At 41.1% G+C, this 22,540-nt stretch overlaps 1 protein-coding gene across 1 annotated transcript; it reads right to left on the bottom strand.

Annotated features, from left to right (window-relative positions):
- Positions 1 to 3,424: 3,424 nt before the first annotated feature.
- On the bottom strand, positions 3,425 to 21,166 carry HSDL2 (hydroxysteroid dehydrogenase like 2). Its single transcript, XM_054054854.1, has 11 exons — positions 21,011 to 21,166; positions 16,648 to 16,811; positions 16,113 to 16,211; positions 15,872 to 15,986; positions 13,278 to 13,381; positions 12,303 to 12,401; positions 6,519 to 6,713; positions 5,962 to 6,033; positions 4,790 to 4,972; positions 4,164 to 4,292; positions 3,425 to 3,713 (listed from the first exon to the last, which is right to left on the bottom strand). The coding sequence occupies exons 1-11, from the start codon at positions 21,025 to 21,027 to the stop codon at positions 3,601 to 3,603; spliced, it is 1,290 nt and encodes a 429-aa protein (XP_053910829.1). The 5' UTR covers positions 21,028 to 21,166; the 3' UTR covers positions 3,425 to 3,600.
- Positions 21,167 to 22,540: the final 1,374 nt, after the last annotated feature.

Genomic DNA, 22,540 nt, shown 5'->3' with positions numbered 1-22,540 from the left:
CCATCAGTTTTCATGAGAAAACAGTCTTACAGGTGATACACGCTGTAGCAACCAGAACAAAGACAATTGTGGCAAAGTTCCAGCTTTGTTAATGCAATTCTTATTTCTCAGAAATTTCTTGCTATGCTTTTGAATCAAAACCATTCTTCCATGTAGCAGATTTTTACAATCCCTGTTCCCGATAGAACTGCAATACTATTTTGAGACAACCTGGTGGAGTTGCATAGGAAATGGCAACTGTTAATGCTTTTTCGAAATGTAACTGAAGAATGAATATCATAAGTATGAATTCAAAAAACCTCTAGGAGACATAGTTGTCAAGTTTCTAAGTTTTAAGTCTGATGGCAGTTTATCCCAGTACAATTCCTGAGAACCAAACAACTTTGTCATGTTTGTACAGTGTTTCTTTATTCATATTATGCAAAAGCTAAATGCTTAACTTTATGAATTCTTCCAGTGTCTGCGAGATGTTTGAAAACACTGGAAGCATGAAATAGCCCTGTATGATTGTTTCCCTGCAGGATTCATGGGTTTAGTCTATTAAAATAAGAGGCAAACCCAAAACACTTACATGTCGCTTGAAACTCTCTTGGCTTCAAATCAATCTCCAATGCATTCTGAATGAACGTAACAAGATGTGACCAAAAAGAACACACATTTTATGCATTCACCACTGTTTCATTATCAAAGTCATACCCTGTTGATCATGAATGTAATACTCACCTCCTGGCTTCAAGTTAATAATATTTAACTCTCTCACTAATTTTGAAATAATGGAGGGCTTTCCTTTATCTACTGATTAGCAAGAAACAAGGAAGAGACTTTGATGTCCTCCCCTTGGAATTGTTGTAACATTTTAGCATAAGCCTCCTGACCTCATTGGTATGGGTTCAAGTCAAGAAGGATTAAAATTTTCTCATAACTGAAAAACAGTTCTCTACTGCTAGCTATGTTTGAGATTCTTCTCTTATCACCAAGGTCAGGTAAAACCATCAAGGGATTAGAAATATGCTCTGTCTGCAAGATAGCTCAAGACGACCTTGTAGTGTTCTCCCATAAGAAGTAGTTAATTTATTTCTTCTTAACTTAATAGTGCACTCAGGCTCCGAGGAAAACAGCACAAACAGCTTCCAGCAGCTTTAGATCTGATGGGCCTCACCTAATTTTCAAGCTGTTTCAAATATCTTTCACATCTTTTTTTTGATGGGTTTTAACAACTAATATTTTTGCAGGATGCTACGGCTCCAGAGTGGCTTTCTCTGCCTGTTACAGATTTTTCAGATTTTCATGCCTAGCGAGCTATTTGCAAGATCCACTTCCTGTTTTCATTAAGAAATCAAGGAGGATATCTTCAGATTAGTTCTCTGCCACTATGCTGTCCTCCTTACACTAGCTGTTGTGGGAACATTTCCTTTTGTTATGGGAACATGTTCTGTTTGCAGCTGTGCACATGAAAGTAAGGTCCATGGGGCATCTTTCTGTGATCATGTGCTGCATCACTAAGCCAGTTCCTAATGAAATCAGGCTGTGCACTCTGTTCCTGTTGCACCATCCTCTTTAATTTATCTTTTTCTTTTTTTTTTTAATTCAAGTGATCTTTCATCTTCCTGTCATAGATAAAAATCCTTTCAGTCTGATACAGTGCTTGAAGTGACTACTTTCTAAGCATGAAGTTTTTATATCTGTGCTGTTCAGAATATATACAGAGAAATCCGATATGGTGTTTATTTTCACTGAATGCGAGACGAAGTCAATGGGGAAACCTGCACAAATTGCAGCGGGGTTTATCTGCGAGTGTCCAGCTCCTGGGAATATTTCAGAGACCACCTCATCCTTGCTACTCACACACACCACCATGTGGGCAAATCTCGTACCACTCCCTCCTCCTGGTTTTCTAAAGTAAATCACTGGCAACAAAGCATCCTATAGTCCCATTGTGGCATCCTCTGAAATATGGAGAGGGTATTCGACAAAGAAAAAAATAATTAAATAGTTTGAATCTTTCAGTACACGTGCTTCCTTTCTTCAGACTGGTGCTGAGGTTCAAAGGTTTTATAAATCCTATCTTGATTTGCACAGCATGACTGAATTACATATAGGGATATGAGAAAAAGGATCTTGCCTGTAAACACTGCAGACATGCTTAAAACAGGGAAATCAGAGCAGTAAACTTTAAATAGAGACACTGATTTTAAAATTCCCTAGAAAAGAGAAAATTCTTTGCAAAGTTGTACTACTGATACACAGTCTCATTGGGTGAGGGGAACTGTTTCGTGTCAGGCTTGTGCATTTTACTTGTGAGCATGAAGGTCTTTACATACCACACCACACTGAACACCACATGACACCACAGCACAGCATAGCACAGCACACCACACCACACCATACCATATATTCTTTGTTCATGCCATTAAGCAGAAAATTGCCGGAATGATAGCATAAGCTGTACTGAGGTTTGCTGCAGTTTCTGTTTTACAGTTCTTCAGTCTTCTATCAGTTTCTGAAAGCTTTCATACACAGCTCTGAAATTTCATTTCTCTCAATTATCTATTTCTTTTGTCAGATGCAGACTTAAGTGTATAGGATATGTAGAAAGATGTTTCCACTGCAACAGAATTACTGCAGTCCCTTTTAAGGATTTAAAAATTTATTATAATTGAGAGGGAAGTATCTTGCAGTGGAAGATGTGATCTGTAACTAGCAAATGATGTCTGTCAGAATTCTGTATTTCAGCTGTACTTATCCTAACTCAGGATTTTTACTATTCCATGTTTTCATTGCACAGTAATAATCAGAGGATGCCAGCAATTAAGCCAACTGTGTCTGAGGAAAAAATAACTGACCTTGATACTAATCCTCCCAGTGTAACAGAATATCTGAGTTGGCTGCATAGTTAAGTGAGGCATCACGGGCAGTGCTGCAGGTTAGAGGTCTTCAGGACAAATACTCAGCTGAACTGTGAATCAGAGGGAGACACTCAAGGGCAGTCGGTTGATAAGAATGTTATTCCAGAAGGACAGAGCAGATCCTACTGAACGAAACATTTTTACCCTAACAGTTTTACTACTGCATATCATGCAGTACGTCTGTGCAGCCTAACTCCGTGCAATACAGAGGTAATAAGAACCAGTGTAGATTATAAATACAGGAAAGTGAAAACCAATTAATTGGACATTCATTTATCAGGGGTAACGAGGGCCCCACTGAACTGACCGTGTTTCTTCCATGCCTAAGCCAGCTCAGGAAACTCTGCATGGCACTTCTATGACACAGGCAGATCTGCAGGGTGACATTAGCTCCCTCTACACTTTTTATGAGACAACTACGTGGGGAAAAATCACTTCAGGAGTCCTGCACTGACCTACTGGAGCAGCAGTAAAGAAAGCACACGCAATCCAATACATGTGTTATTGAGAATGAATTCATTTAATCACAGACAAATACCTTCTTGTCTTAATCAGATGGAGTTATTTCTTCTCTAAAAATCTCACATTGTATCCATAATAATTATATTGCATCAGAGAAAAACGACGAATGTATTTTAAAACAGCATTGCAGTTATATGTGAAAGGCCACTGTTCTGCTACTAAGGGTTTCCCCTTACAGTTTAGAGTTGAGCTGTGTCAGCATCTTCTCCAGCTTTATTGCTAGTGTCATGTTACCTTTAATTCTTAACTTTCCTGACATGAAGGCCAGAGTTGGCTTTAGTTTACCTAGAAAGAAGAAACAGAACCATCAGAAAACAAAAAGGAACTGGAGAAAGCCTTTGCACAGTAAAATGTAATACCACTGCAGCAATATCTAGGAGTTATATTGCTACTGAGTTCTCCTGTCAAAGCAGTGCACATTTAGGAAACACAGATTCAAGATGTGCAGAAGTCCAACAGACTGACCAGATTCTTTCTGAAGCCACGCTCACTGCTAAAATTTTCATAGCTGGTTAATAAAGGCAGCACAAGCTTTTGTGCGCTTCTAGTCACACAACAGGGGAGTTCAGAAAAATCCCAGGAGTTCTATCCTATGCTTTCACTTGGGTCACAGAAAGCAGAAAGCTCCTCCATCCCCGGATCACAAAGTCAGGAGGCTGACTACTTGCCCACCAGCAGAAGGTTTTCTGGACACCAGTGCCTGCATCTACCTTGGCCAATGCCCTCGTCACTCACCTGTGAACATTTCCACAAAGTGGGCACTCGACATGCTCATAACCACATCTGCCGCCACAGGAGGCTTGCCGAAACCAGCGCTCCCACCCTTGGTTTTCAGGTCAATATACCAAGTGCCTCCTTCATCACCTGTGTAGAGAGGGCAAAGAGGTGACAGGGCAGCAAAGAGCACTGTGCTCTTCCCTATTCCTCCCTGGTAGACAGCCTCTGCCATGGCCATTTGGAGCAGTTCATGATACTGTTCTGCACACAGGCAAAGCCAACCTCTGACAGCTGCCCCATAGAACTATATACCGGAGACAGTGGCAGAAGAGCCCAAGGGCAGCACACTGCTGACATGTCGGCAGCTGGAGCTTCCAACACGTCCCTGCGAGCACTCCTGTCTACTGCCATGCTTACACTGCGTGCAGGGCCAGCGCAGTAACAAAGCCAGCCTGCACGCGCTCAGAGTGGCAGCAGATCCCTGTGACTCCCAAAGCTGGTTCCAAGCAGCATGTTGCAGAACAGAACAAAACGGTGGTCTGTTCCAGGATCAGCTTGAGAAGGCGAGTGCTTCTATTTGAAAATGCTGAGTACTGTTTGCTAGAAGCACGAGCGCATCAAGGTTTTAAAAGAGATGGTCTTACCAGATAATTCAAACTGAAAGACACCTTGGGTACTTCTCACATACTCTTCACTCATGGTCCCCTGAATAACTCTGAATGTTTCTGCAACAGGACCCGAGGGCTGAGCTGCAGCACTGGCTGTGTCAACCTTAGCTTTGTGCTGGGATCCACTTAACTTCTCCTCTTCGAATGCTTGGGAAGCACCTATGAGGAAGAGATTTACTTTTCTCTTTCAAAGGCAAAATGCATTAAAACTGCATGGAGAAACGTGTGTAGAGAACTGTCTTTGAAAAGATTTATGCTTCAAAATAGGGATAATTAATGTTTTCCCCTTCCAGTATTACTACTGATAAAGGATGGTTTTAGCACCTGGGAATCTGAGCAGGTGTAGAGCACTAAAGGCAGTTCAGCAATATATTTCACTTAACATCTCAAAAGAAAAGTGAAAGTAAAACCACAGCAAAATTCTAATTCTGACTGTTCATAGTCCATGACAATTGTGTACACAGTAGATCGTTTCCCAATGCAATCCATACATTTCTTACAGCACTCACGGAAAACAAATCAGTGTCTTTGATACACAACACTGTCACCTCACAATACCCCTCTCTTCCTAAGAACGTGGATATTTTCATCAATTCACACTTATGAAACCTGTTCAACATTTATAGTTACCCTCCAACTTGACACACTACAATTCTGACAAAGCAAAACATGCTTTTCTAAAAAAAAGGCTTCTCCATTTCATCTGAAAGACTTAAATTTCATAAATTATGCAAGTTTCATCTGAAAAGCAATGGAGGCTCTACATAGTGTTCTTTTCTATAAATCTAGCAAGGCAACTGAGACACTCCTGCAAGGTGTGCTGTTTGCTATTTCATTTATATTTCCATTAATATTTATGTTTGATCTTCACACTATCACAATTTAGATGATTAAATAAGGATTCTTCAAAATAAGGCACTGACTTAGCACCACAGAAGTCCTGCAGAAGGTAACATTCTTTCCCTAGCTTTATGCATAGAGACACTTTCATAAATCACACTTTCCAAATGAGAAAAGTGGTTCTGCCAAATAGCTTGAGTGGACTCCAAGCTCTCGGGAGAAAAGAAAAAAGAAAATAAAAATTAAAATAGAGAAGGTATTCATTATTGCCAGAAATTATCAGCTGGTACACACTGCAATTTCCTTACCATGTCTTTCTTGTTTTGTGGCTGTTGTGTGAGTTTCAACGTCCAAAAAGAAGTCAGGCATCAGGGGGTGACCTAAAAGGACGGAAAATATAATAAGTCCAAGTAAAGTTGGATAGCACAAGCAGGAATGCATTTAATATGAAACTACAGCCAAGTTGTGAGTAAATAAACTACAATTTGAAGGAAAGACATAGCAAGAAATAACACATTTAGAGTTTGGTTCATTTAAAATCTGACCTAGACGACTTCTAAAGTTGCAATGAAAACCATTTGAAGAAGTGGGGAAAAAAATCTATAACACTAGCTGATAAACAGTGATACATGCATCTACAGTACAGGTACTTTTCATTAAAATATTTTCTTAATTTAATAGGCAGTCAATGATTAGAATCTCTTTGGACTCGTGTGCTTTCTAGGAAGGCATGTTCTAAGAGCTGAGGCAAAGAAACTTTTTACAGAATAATTTAAGAGCCCCTAAAACCAAAACTATATTAATATTCTCCACATGACCTGCCCTCTATCCAGAACTTACTTCTCATCTTAAAGATCTCTTTTACCTGGTGCAATTGCATAGACATCAAAGTCTTTAACTCCTTCTTCTCTCAGCAGATCTTCATCAATAATGAAGTTTCCAGTGAAACTTTTTGGTTTTGTTAAAATGCAATATGCAGCATCTGCAAGGATGTCTGTTTTTCTGCACTGCTTTTCTATTCCAGATCCTCCCAGCATATCCATAGCAGCAGTATGTATGGCTAAAAAGTTTCAAGAGTAAGAAAACAAAGTTTTAACACTGACAACAAAAAATTCCCATTTCTCTGTCAAGTATACAAACCTTGTTTTTCTTTCACACAAAAGGAAATTGTAAGAAGATAAAGCTATGGAACACTACTAACCAACAAATAATTCTCTACAAGCACCAGTGAGAAAAAGAAAACTAGGAAAGGAACCAAATAGTGGAATAATGGGAATAATAGTGGAATTTTATGGCATTCACATCCCTCTGTCCCTTTATTAGTGGCCTCCATCCTTCATGCCCTGCCAGAGTTTTCCCCCAGATTATTCAGGACAAGAAAAACTAACCGGACAACTATTTTTCTCAAACTCAATGTATGACATTTCAGTAATTAAGAGGTATTTTCTTTGGTGATTATCACACTGAAAATTGTGATGCTTAATTTTAGCCTTGTAATAACTGCCATGAGATACTAAAGTGCCTCTCCTAAGTTAACAAGAAACCAAATAAAGAAATCTCAAATAACTTGTTCAAAGGCTGTGTTAGAACTAAGAATCAAATTCAGATCTCCTAGGTTCTGGCTGTTTTATTAACAAGTTCTACTAACTTCTGCACCTTTCCATTAGTCTTCTTTATGCTTCCTCCAAGGGAGCCACGACTATTGTGGCATGTTCCAGTCTAAATCTGTAATCTTCTCTTCCAGGCTGAGGTATCTATTTCAATTTTGTTTCACCTTGTTCCTCAAAGAAGCTGTTTGGCATTTTCCATATTACTGTTTTCTCCTCTTCTGCTTCATGACTTTTCCCCTATCTGCTGTTTAAGACTCAACACTCCGATTCTAAGTTTTAGGACAGATTTATAAATCCTTTCCTACACTTGGAGCTGGCAGATCCTGGAGGCAGAAGGATGAACTTTTAAATCACTTCTGCCCTCCTTTCAGTGTTTCCATTCCACACAAAGCAACAGCAGCTTTGATACAGAAATGTCCCTTAAAAAAAACAAAAAATGGGCACTATGCAGTACACACGTATCTGAGCTGGATCACCACCATCCAAAGTAGGAACTGTGAAAAAGGACAGCAGTCTTCCATACTGACCAGGGAGATCCTGTCAAAGTGTTCTCTAGGGAAGTGAGTAGACGGCGGCGCTAGTGACTCCCTTTGTTTACTCTTCTGTAGGGAGGATTAGCCCTGAGGTTTCGTTTACCTCTGACCACCCTTGGCTTTTTTATTTTTTTAAATCAACTGAACTGCTATAAATGAACCTAAATAAGAAGTAGCTAATAGATATACTGCAGATACACATGAGTCTCCGTAGGTCTTTTTCTCATTTTGAAGGATAGAAAATAAAGCTGCCGTTCTTTGGTCCTCTGAAATGTGATCTGTCCTGCAAAATTTTACATTTTTTTTTTTGTCAAATAGCTACCAGGGCATATTTCTATCAATTCTATCACTTTTATATCAATGAAATTTACCAGGTTCTCTCTAACTGAAGACATCCCACTACTCTGAGGACTGATTAACCTGTTTAATCCTCCTGGCCCACGCTTCTGCCACTTTTGTGTTACCATCAACTACTATTATTCTGAGCAGACTAAACCTATGTGCACAGACTGAAAGAAAAAGGTTTTAAACCTTTAAACCTTCTCACATTGTTCCACCTATTTCATATAAAGTGTGGTTGTTTATTCTCTAATGCACATGAAGTGTCTTCCAGTTCTGTTCCAGAATACCTCTATCATTTGTACACATTCTTAGAGATGGGATTCCCCCCTGCCCTTCTGGTAGGTTTCCTCTTGCACTTTTAAATAAATGGCACCTTATTACCAGTATATTTTCACGTTTAAAGAGTCAGATTAATCAACAGATACTGGCATCCACACTAGCACTGAGGTTAATCACATTTTTAAGAGATTATAGCTCATTTTTTAATTAAGAACTCTGTGACTTTATTTTACATACCATGGAAGTCTGTAACACTGTCTCTCTGGTGACCACAGGAAAGTAGTTAACTTTCTTGCTTTTGGGAGATAAACCTTTCGAAGGAACAATTTTTGTACTGGGGAATTCACACATAATTATCCTCTTTTACAACTGAGGGCACATCAGTATTCATGGAAGCATCACTGACTGTTTATACAAGACTTTGAGAGCTCATCTAACATTTCTAAGCCTTAAACCGAATGAGCAAACACAAAGCTCTGTCTGCATACCTCTTATTTTAGCTTAATTACTTTTTTAATTACTTTGCAGCACCTTGCAAAGAGAAATCTTTATTTTTAAAAGCATTTACTAGAATATACAGTTGTCATTTTGTAAACTGAATCTTCCTGCAACTGCCAGGCCTCATGTTCTGCAGGTTCCTGAAAGGGAAAGATATTACCTGCACATGATAACTGCCAGCTTCTGCAGTGTTATCCTCTTATTTATTTTAACAGGTTCAAATATGTTACCAAGGGCACAGTGGCACTCTAAGGCATAAGATTTTTGTTTGGGTTTCCCCCAATAAGAATGTCAGGTTTTGCAGAAGCTTAATTAATAAAATCATAGACGACGTTTAATACCAGATCATATCTGGGACACTGGCACTAGAACTGACATTTGGAATGCTACAGCATATGAAATAACGTATTCAACTGTGCAACATAACACTTAATACGACTTCTGCCTGTGGAATTAACCATCCCTCTGGAAAATTTCTCATGGTGAGCAGCTGCACAAATTCTCCTCAGTTCTATTTTCCTTTGCCATGAAAAACAGGAGGCCAAATTACTGGAGGAGGAGGGGAGCGGGGGGAAACACCTACATTGTGCAAAATAAAGACCTGGTATAACCAGCTGGTCTCTACAGGAAGATTTCTTTAGCTTTCAATAGTACGTTCGTTCGCACCTGTAAAACTACCAACTCATTTCCACAACAATAGTGGATGTTTTCTGCAGCGTATCCAGAAGAATAGAGAGAAGGTGTTGAACAATCAGAAAGCTGTGGCGGATGCATGTAATCTGCCTATGTAGTGTATAAATACGTGCATTTACAAGACACAGCTAATCTTGTAATACCTTTTACGTGAGAAAATAAGTCAATTTAGTAATGTTCTCTGCAGCTTGATATCATGTCACTCTGAATGAGATACTTTAGATTAATTCCTTCACTGTCCCTAGCTCTCACATACAATTTACATTGAATGTAAAAATAAAGAGAGTGACCAAAACCCAAAGATGGTAAAGATCACCTCTGCTAATGGAAAACCAAATTACTCCAACATACAGGATTCTGTGGAGATATAAAACCCAGTTAGCAGTGGTGTTTTAAGGGACAAGTCAGGCGGGATGGGCATGAGGTCTGGGGAGCTAAAAGAACCAAGGGTCATGGCTTTATTCCAGATGACGAAGATAGATCCTGGGAAATTTCCTTTAAAAGTTTTCTGAGATTTCAGAAAGCAAGTATGTGGAAACAAATGCATGTTTCTTCTAACTCCTTCAGAAAAAAAAAAAAAAAAAGTACAACAGAAATCCCAAATCTGATAGGTGAGATTTTGCTCCACTGCCAGAAAGGTGATCCAGACCTTTGAACACATGCAGTTGCCTTCAATACATCGAAAGTGAAGAGCTTATCCTCTTCAAACAGACAGTACAGGTTTTGTGATGATACAATTATCAGAAATTATACAATTATCATTCAAAAAGTTAATCCCTTATCAATATATTTCTATTGGTAAAACTCATAATGTGAGCAGAATTATAAGGCATCCGTTTAGTGGGAACATTTAGGATGCAAGCATCCAGACCAAAGGAAACACACCAGGTCTGTCACATATACTGACCCAAGTGTTAAAATGACTTCCATCTGGAATATTTAAGCAAAGACACTCAAATGATTTTGTCCAAAAAATAATTAAGCTTTGCTTGTATTCCTCACTTCAGAGGAAGCAAATCAGAGAGCTTCCGCACCAGAAATTGAATGGTGCCTGCAACAGGAAAATGTTGAAAAGTGTCAGAGTGTACAAACACTTCTTACACTGGAGCACTGGCCTCAGAAAAGGATCTTTTATTTCCTTTTCCTTCTTGCTTCCCTCCAATAGTTAAGTAAATAAACTGCTGTTATAAACCTTCATGACACAATGGCTGGGCTCACACCATTGAAGGGCAGGATTACCCTCTGCCCTTACAGCTTTTAACATCAGTATCATTTCTACACACGGATGTCTTTGAGGTGAAGAGATTGGCCTCTTTGGCAAACTAAACGTTGAACTGCATCCCTGATCCTCACTGACCCATAGACAACAAATGGAAGTTAACACAATGTGGTAGCATTGAGTTGTTTTTCTTACACAGAGCTCTTTAATTTCCTGTGACTTGGAAGCAGATGGTTCTGTGAACAACCACTTGCTAGCCCACTGTGCCGAAACTTCTAGAAAAAGGGATTTCTTCAATTATTTCTACATTTACAGAGGTATATATCTTGTCAGTTCCACCTACGCTCCAGCAATTTAAATAGCAAGAAATTCTAAATTTTACTACATACAGAGATGTTGGATACCTGCTAATGAAAGCATGATGTGTTGGGACACAATAACCTTGTGCAGTGCTACAGGCTTGAGGAAGGGTGGCTGGAAAGCTGCCTGGCAGAGAAGGACCTGCAAGTGTTGGTTGACAGCTGACTAAACGTGAGCCAGCAGTGCTCCCAGGTGGCCAAGAAGGCCAATGGCATCTTGGCTTGTACCAGAAACAGCATGGTCAGCAGGACCAGGGAAGGGATTGTGCCCCTATACTCAGCATTGGTGAGGCTGCAGCTTGAATACCATGTTCCGTTTTGGGCCCCTCACTGCAAAGAAGACATTGAGGTCCTTGAGAGCATCCAGAGAAGAGCAACAAAGCTGGGGAAGGGTCTGGAGAACAAGTCACATGAAGAGCAGCTGAGGGAACTGGGGTTGTTTAGCCCGGAGGAGGCTGAGGGGAAGCCTTATCCCTGTCTGCAACTACCAGAAAGGAGGTTGTAGAGCGGTGGGTGTTGGTCTCTTTGCTGAAGTGACAGGTGATAGGACAAGAAGGAATGGCCTCAAGTTGCGCCAGGGGAGATTCAGACTGGGTATTAGGAAAAACTTCTTCACTGTAAGGGTTATCAAGCACTGGAACAAGCTGCCCAGAGAGGTGATTGAGTCACCACCCCTGGAGGTGTTTAAAAGACAGGTAGATGAAGTCCTTAGGGATATGATTTAGCAGTGGACGAGTATGGTTGGACTTGAGGATCTCAAAGATGTTTTCCAATCTAGAGATTCTAGGATAATACTTCAGTGATTCTGTGCAAACCAAAACTCTGGGTACATGTGAAAGAGCACAGACAAAGCACCCACACAGGTGCTTCAGCCACCTCATAGGGCTGAATGGATTGCAAACAAGCTGAAGGTGAATTTGGGTCTGATTGTCCATGGTCTAGGGAGTAAACCACCATCTGTGCAGCATGAACAAAGAAAATGCAAAACAACTGCTGGTTTCCTGAATCAACTCCAGAAGAACTTCAAGGTATAATCAAAGTCAAATAAAAAGAAGCTGTAGAAAACAAAATACTGCATGTCACGATTTTAGTAGCATTTAAAAAAAAAAAAATCACCTGTTTTAGGCCACAAAGCATTGACAGCAACTTCTCCTCTGAATTCTTCTGCCATTCCCAAGACACACATGGACATGCCATATTTAGAAATGGTATAAGCTAAGACAAATATAAAAAAGTGAAAAATTTACACTCTATCAACATAGTTTTAATTATGAAGGAAAGAATAACCAAATTATTTGTTCATAAGGAAAACCAAGTTCCTGGGGACAAAACAGTATCTTCAGAGTCAAAATCTCTTTCTTCTCCACACCCACCCCACCCCCCCCGGTAGATACAAAGTCTAGTCTGCCATCTTTTCACTACAAATAAAACGAGAGCTATGTATGTTTTGACAAAAGTGACAACTGAGGTCTAGCTGTATGGTGGGTTTGTTGTGCTTTTCATACACAGCACGCTGACAACAGCGCTCAGATTTTTCAGGAGGCCTAAGGCACAGTAGCAACTAATAACCAAACTAGTATTCTATAGGAAACAGAAAGTGTTTTAAAAAAAAAAAGAAATTCTAAATCCTTGTCATCTATCCATTTGGAGAAGGGAAACCTTTATGGGGAAAGAACCAGGACTTGCTGGATTTTAACTTTACAAGTGTCTGAAACTGAAAGGCTTTTCTACAGTTTTAAAATGAGCAGCATTACCTCAAGACAAAATGGGGTCCCCTTCCCATCACAAAATTAATTTCCATTTTAAAAGACAACATTGAACTTTATTCAATCAAATAAGAAAAGAGATTTTGGGTTTCATTATTTATATGGAACAGAAAATATTTTTTAGTCTTAAGAATTCCCATGAAATAGCACAGACTCTTACCTTAAAAATGTAAAGGACATTTCAGAGGTACAAAACGCCCTGGGAAACTGTCAGACCCAGTCTGTATATAGTGCTAAAGACACAAGATCTAGCAGCCTGGGCTGGCAATCCTGCACATTTCACCAGCTGTTTATGTGGTTCTCAATGCCACTCACGGCTACTCACCGCAATGATTTTTGAACCACATAGGATTCAGATTCATAGGTGGGCTGAGGTTCAGGATATGGGGATTACTACTTTTCCTCAAGTGGGGAAGGCATGTTTTAGACCTGGAAGATAGATTCAGACAAATCAGTCACTTATTTCATGGAACACCTATAACTACAGGGAAAAACCATACTAGCAGACCAATATTTTCAGTTTTATGTAAGTTCCACACTAAACCGAGACCTTGTCCTATTCATTATTAAACTGATATAAAGAACAACAAAAAAATATCTGCTCTAGCTCGCTTATCTTGGGTCTAGCATTCATTCCCGTTAACTGCACCGCATTCTCCAAAGAATGCAACAGCACATACTAAAGCTGATTTTCCAGATGCTCAGAAACCATAATCTCCTTGCAATATTTCTGTAGGGGCAACAAAATACTATGAGGCAACAAGCGAAATTAACTGAGCATTACGTCATAAATATATTCACTTCTGATCACACACCTATTCCTTCCTTAAAACAATGTTAAATAAATAATACTGTATAGTGGAAGGCTATTACAAATACTCCAAGCAAAGCTGAAAACATATTCTCTGCTGACTGGAAAAGTCACTATTTCCTTCAACTTAGAATTTACAGGTATATCTAAATCATAGCTTTTACTCAACAGGGACTGTCATGTGACTTCACTACTAGCACTAGGGTGCATGTTTGCATTTGAACTCTGCATGGGAATTTTTAATAGAGCTTCGCTGGGGGAACAGCACTGCAATGGACTATGCTATTTACCTACTACTTGCATGTTTCAACAGCACCCACGCATATTGTCAGCCACAGTAGGGACACCTTCAGCTGCAAAGTCATTAAAGTAGTGAAGTAAATCTTTTAATATCTGCTTAAATGTCCTGGGGACTCAACTCTGTGTGCAAGGTTCACAAAAAATGTCTCAATTTCTGAATGCACAGGAACCAAGAATATATCAAGAGGTGTACTCCATAAGATGGGGTATTCTTCCTACCTTCTCCACACAGACAAAAAAATCCACACTGTTTTTTAATATCTGAGTTTCCTGACATTAAATTGGAAATAGATCTCTACAAACTATGCATAGAAGCAACATACAAAGCAAGGGGAAGAAAAGCCTGGAATGCTTGATTAGGTCTTCCCAATTGACAGCTATAAAAGCAACCACAAACAGAATATTAACTTTCCTTGAAAGGAATTAATCCTTCATACACTTTTCCATTTGCAGCAACACAGAACCTCTTTTTTAATCTTTTTAAGGCAGATTAGCACCCAAACAGAAGATGACATTAAGAATTCTCCATTAATTTGGAATAGCTAGAAACACTATCAAGAAAGTGATTGTTGCTGATAGGCGGTGAGGTAAACGGAGCTTGCCACTGGCAATACAACAGAACCTGTTCAGAGATTTAGCAAGAGAGATCCACAGACTTTTTTCTGGAATGCCAAGCTCCAAAACCAGTTTTTCTTTCTGAGTGCCTTTGCAAAAGAAGACATCACAGGTTGAAAGCACAGGAAAAATACTTTGTAAGCAGAGTCTTTCTTCTTCCATCTTTCATCTCACTCCATGCTATCTACATCCTGTGCAATTGTGTTTGTAATTCAGAAAGCTGCTCTTCATGTGTGTCTTTACACTGGCTTAGTGGCAAATCCCTTCACTGATTGTTAGCAAAGGAACATGAAAGAATATATCATAATATCTGATAATAAGATTCCTCTGCACAAAGAAGACTGACAGACACTATTCCAGATAAACTTTTGATACAAAAGGTCTTGATCACAACAACTGCATGCAGAAAATCTGCATCATCCTAAGAACCTTTTTTTGAAACACAACCTAGTAAAAGTTTTCATTTTAAAACAGAGCAACTTTAAAAGATGTCCTGTAAATCTAAAGATGATCCCACCTACTGAATTGATTTCTAAAAAATGTGGAAAATAAGGACCACAGGAATTTAGAAATAAAATCATAGAATCACATAATCATAGAATAGTTTGGTTTGGAAGGGACCTTAAAGGTCATCTAGTTCCAAGTCCCCTGCCATGGGAAATTTTGACATGGTAATTACAATATACAATAAAATTATAATCTGAATGTTGACAGAGAATGTTTCAGATCATTAAATTACACTTTTAACATTTCTCTTGTAACTAAGTTACATAATGTCTCTAAAGTCACATAAGGTCTTATCAGAAGGAAGCTGACAAACACAAGGTTGCACTTGATGTACGCAAAGCGTTAGTAACTTTTCTTGAAATGAAGGAGCAGACAGGATTTAGCAAAGCCAAGATAGAGCTCTGTTTGAAATAAATATGTTCTGCCTCCTAGGTCTATGGAGGGACTTGTGAACACTTAATAACAATAGTGATAAGGGTCCTGTTTACTCCAACTAGCAATTAATTCTTGCAAATAATTAACTTCAAATCAGTTGGCCAATAGAACGAGCAATTTCCAGTGAGCACATGTAAAATACCTGCACCCCAACTCTAGGACAGCAAGGCAGCTGCACAAGTTCTCAGAAACACTGAGACAACATCACACATTTTGTTACGATTACTTCACTTCCCTCTCCCAGCACTTACGTAAGGTAGGTTCCTCGTACATTGACTTCCATCATAAGATTGACCTTCTTCGTTTCTGTTTCCAAAGTGCCAGTCAAAGAGATGGCACTTGCATTGTTCACCAAGATATCGATCCCTGGTTTTAAAACAAGCCATTTCACATTAGCATTTAAAGACAAAAAGCACAAGTAAGGCAGGCTGCTCATTTCTCTTTTTGTTTGAACAATCTGCCTCTTAACATCTCCTCCAAACCTTAGCATACCTCCAAAAGTCTTCACAGCTTTCTCCACAGCATTAATAATTTGCTGTTCTTCCCTCACATTAACGACGCACGGCAAAGCCTTTCCTCCAGCTGCTTCAACTGCACAATGGAAAAACCAAACATTTAAAAATTTGCTCTCAGATGGAACAAGTAGCATGAACCTGCTGAGAATCTTTCATTTAATTACATGCTTCAAGAAGGCACTGAAAATCACCCTCTTAAATTGTAACCTTTTCACATGCTGTGTAAACAAGAGGGAAGCCAAAACCAAATCTTAAAAATGAGAGTGTGTACAGTACACACATATATCTCAATTAACGTAGCATTTTCACACCTACACACACAGATCATCATTACAGTAATATTTTGATACTCCTTAGCATTCCTGGGAGACAAGAAAAGCATTAAGATTATTTTATTAACGGTGAATTGGAGGTAAGAGAGTTGACACAGTTTCCTAAGCAGGGATGACAATCAGGCCAGTGTGCACACCCAGCCCAGCACCTGAAGCCCACCCTCATTTATTACAACTTACTTTCTGCTGCAGCAGTGTAGATAGTTCCTGGGAGAGTAGGATGGGTCTCAGCTGTCTTGGCAGCTATTACAATATTTGCACCATCCTTGGCAGCTTTCAAAGCAATGGCCTTGCCAATGCCCCGGCTTGCACCAGTGATGAAGAGTGTGCATCCTGCTAGTTTCCTAAAGGTGGAGGGGGAAGCAGAGGGTAAAGAAGAGGGAGAACAAGGCAAAACTGTAAATCATTGGCTCTTAGCACTCTTTAAGGGCAAAAATAACTAGCCAACCAGGCAAATGTCCTCATCATTTTATTAAGCAAGCAGCCCCTAAATACAGAATAAATGGCTACAGTACAGCAAAGTACAGCATCACTGGAGGCAAGACCACTCTCCAAATCTGCAAACATCTATAAAGCAAAAAGTGTTACACAGAGCATCCAGTTACATATCTCCCTTTCTGTAAAATGATCCAACATACTGTTCACAACAGAGCTGCTACTCTCTCCAGCAATAGAAAAGGAGAAAGCTGTACAAACAAAACGCAGATTTCCAATGAGACAACACACCTATGCAGCCCTCCGTAATTTACTGGTCGCAACTTTCTAGAGACAAACAACTGCTGCCTCAACTCGATATAAAGTTCAAGTCCAGAACCACAGTGCCAATGCAGGGTATCACATCCAAGTGCCAAACCCATCATTTTCAGAAATGGCAATTATTTCTCATAAAGGCTTCACATTAAACTCATCAGCTTCCCAGCAGCTACATATAATCCAATGGGTCTTCCCTCAAAATGGGTCCAGTCAAAGTTTTAGAGTGTCAGAAAGATGTCTGCGTTACACAAATTAAAAAAATCTTTTGCAAAAGATCAACTCCAGTTTAAAGTGTGTTTGACAAGAAAGCCACAGATTTTCCACTTGAAGGAATGTGCATTTCAGTGTTCTGCATAAAGCTTGCACCGTTTTCTTTAACTCAGTGGAAAGGAAAGATGTCCAAGCTTTCAACCACAGTTACAGAAAGCAGACAAACCAAGTGCCACAGGAACTTCACTTCTCACTCGCATCATAAATGTTACACATGCTTGCATTATTTTTCCTTTCAATCTAGGCCAGACTTGACTTAGTACTGTTCCTGAAGGTCTTTTTTTCCCCTTCCCCTCCAATTCAACAGCATCCCTCTCTAAAATACCGTCTAGGAAAGTAAGCGTTACTTTCAAAGGCAGAAACACAGGATGAGGCAGGGAGGGGGAGAGATCTTCCCCTGCGGCACAGTTAGGCATCTGCCAGGCCCCAGGAAGCCAACAAAGCCCTGCAGACAGCATTTAAAAAAGGGGACTCTGCAAAACTGCATCCTAAAGAGGCACAGGAGGAAAAATCTCAAAACTGCACTGTAAGTCACAAAGAACTGCTACAAAGACTCCAGTCACATGCACAGTGAGGAAAGTTCATCTTTGCAATTCATAGTCAGACTGTAAAACTCAGTGAAATTAAAGCAGAATCTGGCTTCTACCTTCAACCACTCCGTACAAGGTCAGCAGACTCCATCTTAGTCAGGAAAGAGACAAATGGAGTCCAGCAAGAGGCAGCTCTGAAGGAGAATGAAGCCAAGGAAAGCTGGCAGGCGTTTAAAACCCTCCAGGGTCATGAGACCAGCATGGCTATGCAGGGAATTTTGAGGCTTGGCTTCCACATACAAAAGTATCATACAGGGAGCAGAAGAAAGAACAAGCCACAAAGGCGAACCAAGAACTATCTCACACCGGGGTAGTGTCAAGAAAACCAAAGTCCACAAGCAGCTGAGGCTTGAGGATATCAACAGCGCAGGGGCCTCTGCTGCTACATTGCAAATAAAAGCAGTACCTCTGTGCAGCGGAGTGGGTGAAAGCAAGGCTTTCAACACCAGCTTTCACAACATTTTGTACGCAATTTAAGGTATTATGGTCTGGATGGGTGCAAAACCCAACAGGTGAAAAAGCAGTTGACTGTTCAGGCTCAGAGGGCAGTGGTTAGGAAGTCATATTAAGCCCACAGACTGTAACCAGTGGGGTGCCGCCCTACTCCTGGGTCAGACCTGTTTAACATCTTTATCAACAAATTGAAGGAGTTGACAGAATGCCCTGTGAGAAGACAACTGTTCATAAGCTTGGGGCAGGGCAATTCAGAGGGTCCCAGACAGGCTAGATGAACAGGAGCCTCATCAAATTCAAGGACAAATCCACAGTCCTGAACCTATGAAGAAAGAGCCCTGCAATGACACATGCTGGGGACTGGCCAGGAAGTAGTCCTGAAAATGCCTTGGGGGACCTGGAAGACGGCAAGCTGAGCATGTACTAACAGTGAGCCTGGAAACAAAGGCCAGCAGCATCCTGGAATATAAGAACCCCATAACCCGAATATCAAGAAAAGGGATTATGTGCCTCTATTTGGCACTCATAAGACCACACTTACATCCTGCAATGAGTTTTGGGTCCTTCATTACAAGGTATGTGTTGACAAAATGGAGCAAATTCCATGAGGGGAGACAGAGATGGCTGAGGGCTCAGCACTTGCATGAGGGGGCCAGTTCAGTCAGGAAAGCAGCTTTGGTGGGACCAAGCAGTAGTCCCCATCACCTCTGCAGTGACTGGTGAGATGGAGCCAAGCACATATACTGTCATGCAGTGCAGGAGGATGAGAGACAAATGTCTGTTTCAAACTGAAAAGAAAGGTGCAAAGTGGAGAGGTTCAGGCTGTCCTCATCATGATGACAGTCAGGCAACAGAGTAGAGGACTGAGATGTTTCCATGACCCAAATGGACAAAGACCTGAGCAACCCTATCTAATCTCCCAACTGACTTGGCTGCCAGCAAGAAGCTGGACTGACGACTTCTTCAAGGTCCCTTCCTACCCGAATTACTCAATGATCCAACCAGGAAGAGTCCAGCCTTCAATTCCTTTCCCCAAATTATTATTCTATTCAAAATGTCAAAGAACATTTACTCCAGTTACAGTCTCTCTAGCTTTCCCTTCCAGCCTTTCCGGCACTGGCCATCACTGTCAAGTCATTTTTTTTTCTCAGCACAGCCGCACTGCCAGCACACACATAACCCTCCTCTCTCTTCCTCTATTTACAATCACCACTAACGGCATTCACTCTCTGGAGCTCCCTTCCTTCAGTTCTAGATCCACGATCTCCAATTCTGTCCCTACAGACCACAGAAATAGCATTCATGAAAATAAGTAAAGCCCAACAGGAAAACCTCATTTCCATCCCATCCCCTCTGAAACACTGAACTGACTCAATAGTATTTCTCACACTCCTTTCTTTCTTTTCAAGCATTCTTGATTCTGCCTTAATTTTACTTCTAAGCATATGTCACTGAAGAAATTTCACATATCCTCTGTAACTTGGTGTGACAGCATCCAAAAAGGTGGATGTACCAACCTCTTAAAATGTTTATTCAGTGTCCCGAAAACAGCTGCCAAAACAGAATTTGGAGCATTTTACTCTACCAAGCACATCAAGCGGCTTTTAAGGCTTAGAATTTATGTCTTAATTCACTTATCACTCCCATGGGTTTACAAGTTTTTACAGCACGTGCTCATCTAAAATCATTTATGACCTGCACACCGAAGTTTGCTTCTTTATTACTTCCATGGCAGTCAATTCCTGGTAACAAGACAGAGAATGTCAAATACATCTGTGTGCCCTGTGGTCTCAGGAATCTTAGAAAAAAAATGAAGATAGGTTCCTTTCTCCCCATTCACAGCTGCAAACAGAGAAACTCATAGGCCACATCATAGAATTATAGAATTATGGAATGGTTTGGCTTGGAAGGGACCTTAGAGCCCATTCAATTCCAAACCTTCTACTGTGGGGGTTTGTAAAAGACCTTGAAGCCCATCTAGTTTCAGGGGATACCTCCCACTGGATCAGGCTGCCCAAGGTTCCATCCACCCTGACCTTGAACACCCCCAGTGATGGGGCAGCCACGACTTTCTTGACCAATCCTTTCCAGGGACCACCGGGGACACTTTCAACATCTTGCTTACACAAGCATTAGGGATTTAATGAATAACCCCGTTTACAACACGTAGGAATAAATAACACCAACTTATCTTCCCAGCTGTCAGAAGTCCTGGCTCCAAAGAAAGGCAGAAAACGCCTATAAATTAAGATCCCATACAAGAAGGGGAAAAAAAATCGATGGCCAGGTAAGAACTAGGAGCTCGGAATGGGAGAAAGTTTTTAATACACATGAGACTGAACCCCTACCCGATTCAGGCGAGAGCCCCCAGCACCCCCCTCCTCAGTTCCCCCCCGCCCCAAGGGCGCCGACAGAGCCCCGGAGTCGCCCCAGCGGGGAGCGGCGGCGCCGGGAGGGGAGGCAGATGGGCGGCTTACCCTGTGTTGGGCAGCATGGCGGAGATAGCACCGCCCGGGGGCGGGGAGCGAGCGGGAGGAGCGAGGGGAGGGGAGAGGGAGGAGATAGGGAGGGGAAAAGGGAGGAGAGAGGGACGGGAACGGGAGAGGAAAAGGCGAGAAGAGGGAGGGGAATGGGAGGGAGAGAAGAGCGAGGGGGAAGGAGAGGGAGGAGAAGGGGGGAGAATGGGAGGGGAAAGGGAGGAGAGAGGAGAAGGAGTGAAATAGTAGGGAGGAGGGAGAGGAAAGGGACCGGACAGGGAAGGGAGGGGAAAGAGAGAGGAAAGGGAGGGGAATGGGAGGAGGGAAGGAACACCAAACGCAGAGTTTGGTGCAGGTTTGGGGCTGTGCACAGGGAGCGCCGGGGGCCTTTCCTCCAGGCTTACACACCGTGTGTCAAAGCCCGTACATCTTTATTGTGCTGTGTTACACGTATGCATTAGGGTAATACACGTAGTCATGTCTTCTCCAAGAAGTGGGTAGGGTTAGTAAGGTTAGTCACTGGGACTCCTTATCATCGTAAGATTAATTCTGGGAACTCATTATCACAGGTCTCCTCCTTTTAGCGCTTGTGCGTTTTCTCGTGGTAATGGTTGGTGGGGTCTTTGGGGATGAAGATATGTAGTCTTCCTCACGCTGAACTCTTCACCTCCCCTCTTGCACATGCTCTTAGAGAGCCCAGGCCATCTTCCGGCCTTCTCTGGCACAGCTGGTGGTCCTTCCCATGTCCACTGGAGCAGTCCTTGTTATCTGGCTTCAACCAGATACAGTCACCGCCCCGCTAAAAACCTCTGTGTCAGAATTCCATATTTTAATTAATTCAAACATAACTTTTAACAAATGATTTCTTCTTTCAGAGGGAGGGAGGGGAGGAGGAGGGAAGTGGGAGGGGAGATGGAGGTGAAAGGAGAGGGAAAGGAATGGAGAGGGAGGGGAAAGGAGAGGGAGAGGAGAGGCAGTGTGAATACGAGGGGAGGAGGGGAAAGGGAAGGGTAATAGGGGAGAGGAGGGGAATGGGAGGTGAAGGAAGGAACAAATCATTAAGAATAATAAGAATCAAATCTTGGCCAGCTTACAGTAAGAAAGGATGTGACTGTTACAGGAGTTTAGCTTGTTTACTAGTTGAAACAAGGACAGTCCCCCAACAGGAGCAAAGGACAGACCTGAGCTCACCAAAAGGACACAATGAGGAAGGAGATAAGATAAAGAGAATCAGAGGATTCTGAAGACACAAAGGAACTGTGATGAACATAGAGAGTGGGTGATAAGATACGGTGATGAGTTCTATGTATGTTTAACCAATATTTCACAGAATATGTAACCAATGTTTCTTGGCATCTATATGAATATGTATGTTTAACCAGTATAAAAGTCCTGTAACCAGCCCCAATGGACATGTTAGGTGAAATGATTCCCTGTGTGTCCATGTCATCTTATATATTAAAATAACACCTGCTTAATTATCAAATTGGCATTTATTATTGTGTTTGGCCTTTTTCATGGCATCAGAGT

Source organism: Cuculus canorus, chromosome Z (genome assembly GCF_017976375.1).
Source record: "Cuculus canorus isolate bCucCan1 chromosome Z, bCucCan1.pri, whole genome shotgun sequence".
NCBI classification, from domain to species: domain Eukaryota; kingdom Metazoa; phylum Chordata; class Aves; order Cuculiformes; family Cuculidae; genus Cuculus; species Cuculus canorus.
The sequence above is the reverse complement of the archived record's forward strand: the minus strand, read 5'-3'. Positions and strand labels throughout refer to the sequence as shown.